General features: G+C 47.2%; 1 protein-coding gene across 1 annotated transcript in view; it reads left to right on the top strand.

Annotated features, from left to right (window-relative positions):
- Positions 1 to 497: 497 nt before the first annotated feature.
- Positions 498 to 6,000, top strand: part of SLC12A4 (solute carrier family 12 member 4) — a 51,906-nt gene continuing 46,403 nt past the window's right edge. Inside the window, exon 1 of the mRNA XM_065662997.1 lies at positions 498 to 807. Within this exon, the coding sequence (XP_065519069.1) occupies positions 534 to 807 (274 nt within the window). The 5' untranslated portion in view covers positions 498 to 533. The remainder of the gene's footprint in view (positions 808 to 6,000) is intronic.

Below are 6,000 nucleotides of genomic sequence, written 5' to 3'. Positions count from 1 at the left end.
TCTTGCCCATGTTCTCCCCGTACCACCCCTCCAAGGGGTCCGTGACCACCCGGCCGCTGACGGGAAGCGCACAGGGTACTCTCCAGCGCCAGCCGCCAGCAGAAGCGACTTTACCCGACGCAGCCTCTCTCGGCCTCCCTGGGGATTACAACCACTCAGGTCCCAGGGCCCCAGTTCTCTCCTCACCTCTCCGGCTCAACAAATGGCCGGGGCACGGCGAAGCGAAATTTCCGCCCTGAGGCGGCCCGGCAGCGCCGGCAAGGGAGCCCGCCCCACCGCTTCCCGCCCTGCTCCCGCCACCCCCGGGCCCGGCTCCCGTCACGACGACTGTGGGAGTATGGCTCGCCTTTCGCCGCGCCGCCTCCGGCCCCTCCTCCGCGCCCCCGCTGCGGAGAGCTCCCGCCCGGAGGAGCGACCCCCCTTCCCTGTGCCCGGCCCTCGCTGCGGGGCGGGTCCGGTCCCGGCCTGCCCGCCCGCCGGCGCTGGGGGCGGCCGCCGCTGCAGCGCCTCGCCGCCGCGGCGCTCGGAGGGGAATGGGTGGAGTTGAGGAGCGCGGTTTCCTGAGAGGAAGTGACCGCACGGGGCAGGAATGCGCCGCCGGCTCCGCGGCGCATCCAGCCTGCCTCGCTGCGGTGCCGCGGGGAGCCTTCGCCACCCCGCCAACCATGCCGCACTTCACTGTGGTGCCGGTGGAGGACAAGCCCCGCACCGAATACGACAGCGTAGAAGGGCTCAGCTGGGTGGACTACCGGGAGCCGGCCGCGGCTCCCGCCCCTGGGGACTCCTACGACACTGTCAGCTCTGACGGTGAGCGAGCACGGCCGGGGCTGGGGTCGGCGGTACCGGCCGCTCTCTGGGAGGGGAGCTCCGCGCCGCTCCTCTCCCGCCGGCCGCGGCAGACAAAGGCGGCGGCTCTTGTAGCGGCTCTCGGTAACTGCTAGCGCTGTCGGCCCGGGCCGAGCGGTGGCGGCGCAGCCCTCGGGACGCGGAGGAGCCGAATCGGGCCCGCTCGGGACGCGCCCTGGGATTCCCTCCGCCCCGCAGCACTTGTTGATGATAGCTCGGGGTGCGGCGGGCAGCGGGGCCGGGGTGGGGGCGTTATCGTTGCTCCTACAAACTGCAGCCTGTGGAGCTGATAAGAGAGTGGGGAGATAACGCTCCAATAGTTTCAGTGCTCCGCTACAAAAATAAACCGATGATAGAGAATTCTGTTAAATTAGACGAATCGCAGGTGGCTGCTTTTCTTTCTTATGTCGTCTTAAAAACACGCCTGCCTAGCTAGGGCTCTCCCTCAGACCGGGCCCTCCAATTTTACAGCATGCCTGTTGTGTCTGTGTGGCTCTCTCAACCGCTCCTGCTAGGCAGAGCTGCTTTTTGTTAGCGGTTAATTTATTCCAACTACAGAAGAGGATCGCGTAAGTAGGAGGGGACTTGGGATGGGGAGAAGTGCATTCTTTAATTAGGCAGCTAATATCAGTGCTCAGACTGTCTTGGTGTTTTGCTGTGTCTTTTAAGTATAAATCAATTTAAATACAGCGACTGTTTCTAGAGAGAAAATGAAGGACACATAGATTTGGCAAGTGGAGTAGTTCTGGTGAAGGGTTGTTTTAGCTCTCCATGGGGATCTGTTTCTCTTTTCTGCCTTGGTTGTGTCTAGTTCTGTAACCTTTAGGAAGAGGACCTTCCCATAGGCTCAGTTAATGAATCTCGGTTGCCCTCTGTGAATCATGCGTGACTGTAGGCAACAAAAGAAGAAGCAGTAAACACCTGACCTGTTCTTCCTTGCCTGTGCAGTCAAACTTTTCTGACTGCAAATAATCCCTGCACAGTAATCCCTGAAGGGAGCCTGCGCTGCTCAGGCCTGCCTTAAGGAAGACAGCAGTGTTATTTTTCTGAGTAATACTCAACTGTCATGAGATCAAGGTCCAGTTCCTGCCTTCCCACCTTGTTCAGTTTTCTGTGAATCTGTGCCTCGATCTCCGATATACCATTTTTCCCCCCCCGACTTCCTTTGCATAGTTTTCAAAGGAATTTTAGATTTTATATACCAAACAGCTTACATAAGCCTAATGCTCATTATGCCAGTTCGTTCCAGTTCTAGCATGGGCATTTTGGAATGATGAGAAGTAGATGCTTTTCCCAGTTGGGTCTGTTATCCAGACAATTTGAGGTTCTAGCCCTGAAGTCTGTGCAGGGCCTTGATTTTAGAAAAGGTTCTACTCTCAGGTTACTTAACACATAGTTCATGTGTATGAAAGTAACCAGGTGTTTTTCACCCATCTCAGCAGGCTGAGGTGGAGACCTTGTGGAGTACTTTAACTAGCTTTGGCAGTGGGTTGGTACTTGTGACTTGTGGAAGCTATGGGCATGGTGCATTAAGGAAAGTCCACTCAAACTGCCTGTTGTTTGGGTATGAGACTCCCTGCAGGATGTGTGCGAACAACACTCTTCAAGATACTCAGCTCCCTGTCACAGTCTGCCAGTAGCTGGCAAGCTGTGGCCTCTTTAAGTACTGCTGAGTAGCACAGGACCCTGCTGCTAGAAATTAATTTAATCTCTTTATTTTAGAACTGGTAAATATCCAGTAACTTCTCCATTAATGTATGGTAGTTCTGTTTCTGTTTGAACTATAACTGCCTTCTATTTTTTAATTTACTTTCACAGTAATTAAGTAGTGTTTCATATCCTCAGGGTGTACCTATAAAGGTATGTTGTCTTGCCTACCTGTACTGACAAGCATGTTCTTCCGCATGACCCTTTTCTGCCTCTTCCTAGGTTTCTTGGGGTTTATGGCTTTGTAGAGGGGAATCGGAACTCCATTGTGTTAAACCTTTTGTTTTTGGTGCTTTTTTCTACATCGTATGCAGAGTACCATAACCTCTCATGCTGGGGAACATTGGTAATATGACATGGTGGAGATGGAAGCTTCTTCTGAAAACAGTATCTGGCAGCTGTTTTAACACTGGTGAAGCCTGCAGACTGGAGGGAAGGAAGTGACCCTCCAGAGTCTTCTGTGGCAGCTGATCACAGGGTTCATGGAGGGATTTGTTGGTGTTGGTGATGCCCCTGGTGCAGATAGCGTGAGCTTTGTTTGACTTGAGTGCACAATTCTAGAGTTCTAGGCTGTGGCCCTATCAAAGTAGATACAATTTTTATTGGCAATACATGAATGCACACAGAGCTGCCTGAGCAGTGCCATTGTCCAGGCTTTCTGTTCAATCGAGTGGTGCTGCCATAGTCAGGATAAGAGATTGGTTGCAGTTGTTCTGGTCGATCTTCTCCAGGGAAAATTTTATTTTATCAGCTTGCCATTCAGAATCTTATTTAAAGACTTCAGTTAAACTGATTTGGTTGGAGATGGCTTAAAGTGACTCAGTAATGGCCTTTAGAGTATGGTCTATCATGCTAGTGTAACTGTTTGTGGCTGCTCTGTGAAAGTGTGCATAGTAGTGGCTTTGTTGTCCAGTGCTCCTTGCACAATCTCTTAGACTGTTGCTTATGATTCTGACAGATTCTTATTTCACTGACCTTTTCTCTCCAAACTTTGTCATAGCCTGTTTTTTTAATGTTTTCCTCTCAATTTTGCTTTATTTAGGATGTCAGATGTCAAGTGATATGGTGTCATATAAACACTACAGACATAAAACCATTCTGCAATAGAATTTGGCAACCATTTCCATAAAGCATTAGTCAGTGTGCAATAATTTAGCCTTCCCAGATAGCTCCAGTGCTTGCTTGTGAAAAAATCAGCCTTTATTTTCTAAGCAGGTTCTACTGACTGCCACTGCTTGTAATAGATTTTGACATCTTCCATTTAGAAAAAGAAGTACAAAGAATTATCTCGTGATCCTATGATAAACATGTGAGCCCTGCTTTGTGGATCGGCAGGGATGAGAAATGTGAATTTGGCATCCCTTCAGTCTTTGCAATAGTGCCAGCATGTTAGGTTGGGTACACAGGGTAAGAAGAGGGACAGTGGGGCCTGAATAGAGCTTAAAAAGACCAAGCTTTTCTTTAATAGGAATCTCAGCTCCACAGTGATGGTGCGCTCTGTTAACCAAAGTATGGCAATGTCATGTGTCCTGTGGGAAGTTATTTATCTTCCTTTGACTGTTGTTTGTGGAAATGAGACTCTAATCAGCTTGGTGTCACTAACCAGCTTTGGTCAGCAGCCGCCCTTGGTTTTTGCCAAGGAATTGCTTTGTTTGTGTTCCAGTTGTCATATGGCTTCCTTTCAGCCCAGAGTTTCTAACTAGACATGAAGACCTTCTCCTCATGCCTACACTTTGTGTTAGCACCTTCAGAGCCCTTGTGCAGCAGCAGATTATGCTGGTCATCTAAAGTAAGCTATTTAGGGGAAGATGTGATGTGACTGCATCTGGTGTGATGGGAGTGTACTTTTACTTTAATTATCTTCCTGGTTCACTGCTTTTTAATTTGTAGTAACTTACCAGTAGAGGTTTTAAGTCTTTTGCAAGACTTGAAATAAAGGTCACATAAAATATGTCTGATGATATGTTCAATGGGGATACACAAATAATTCAAAAATTCATTTTTAAAGCACTTCATTCTTACATGTAGGTGCTTTGGCAAAGTCCAGAGATAAAATTATATATATATTTGAATTAGGTACTCCAGCTAAATAGGGGTGACAGAAACATATGTGCAGATATATTTTAGACTATCTTAAATTTCAGAACTTCTAGCAGCAGTGTAGATAAATGATGCTGTTACAGTAGTCAGAGCAGGATATTTTTGCGTAACATCTGTAGCATCTACATCTTTCGGCATTTTTCATGTTGCCTCAGAACTGCAGAAAGAAGTCCTGGAGGAGTGAGCCTGGGGAGGAGTTGAGGCAGAAGAAACTCTGAATTGTCTGGGGGGAAAGAAAGTAACTTGAGAATAGAAACCAACTGATGTTAGTGAACTGTCTTTTCTGGTGGTTTGTTTATTATTGCCTTGCTGAAAATGTATGGAGACTGCATCTTCTTCAATTTAGTTGCATTTTGAATAAGGAAAGAGCTTTTTTTTTCCCCTTTTCTGTTAAGCTTGGCATCTGTTTTTCCTCTCTGTAAAGTTTAATGTGTAGATTTGGAGATATTAAAGGTATCCTGTCAGTACTAAATATGTCAATATTTGTTCCTGTTCCATAAAGGATACTTGTGAGATACTTGTAGGATACACAGCAGTGGTTATAACTCAAAAAGAAAGGGGCCTCAGCAGCAGGGATATCCTTGTTAAATCCTGTATTTTTTATTTTTTTTTCCCCCCTGTTTGTGCACTTGGCAATTAGTACAGCACTGATAGCAGTGCTAAACTCCGGAATGCTTTTTCAGTAGTATAGGTGCATAGATAAGTGCACCCTAGCTGCAGATAAGGAGAGGCAAGAGGTATGTGAAAAATGAGAGTGGAGAAGTGCTTTGTGACATAACTAGCTGTTCATGACACTTGAGAAGAGGTGATGCACATTTTATAGCCAGTAAGCAAAGTAATTTCTCCGAGAAGGTAATTTTGGTGGAGCCCATGGTGGATACCTCAAGTTTCTTCTTAGCAGCATGCAGTGTTACAAGGTTTAATCCTTCTATTAAAATGCTTGTCTAGGAAAATAAGTAAGTTCATGTTACTGCATAAACTGTTACTTTTGCTAAGCATGTCTCTCATACCTCTTCTAATTTGTGCAGTGATTAAGACAAGAGCTGGAGAGGCTGCAGCTGTCTGGTACCAAGATAGTGGTGCCAACTGCTGGCAGCCAGGAGACTCAACTAAATACAGAACACAGGCCTTTTTATGGGTTCTGTGGTCATTCTGTTATTTGGGAGAGCTTTGGGAAAGAACTTTGTAATACGTGTAAGTGATCTGAAAGCAATTCCTGTAACTATGTATCTGTGGGGTTTTGTTTTGCAAAAAAACTAAGATAAGATAAAAAATACCCAACCAAACAACCCTCTGCTGGTGTTCTGTAGCTGTTGATTTTTTTGTGTTTCAGAGAGCACCTGTATA

The sequence above is a fragment of the Lathamus discolor genome, chromosome Z, assembly GCF_037157495.1.
Source record: "Lathamus discolor isolate bLatDis1 chromosome Z, bLatDis1.hap1, whole genome shotgun sequence".
In the NCBI taxonomy this organism is placed as follows: domain Eukaryota; kingdom Metazoa; phylum Chordata; class Aves; order Psittaciformes; family Psittacidae; genus Lathamus; species Lathamus discolor.
Note: the sequence above shows the minus strand (reverse complement) of the source record. Positions and strands in the feature narration are given on the sequence as shown.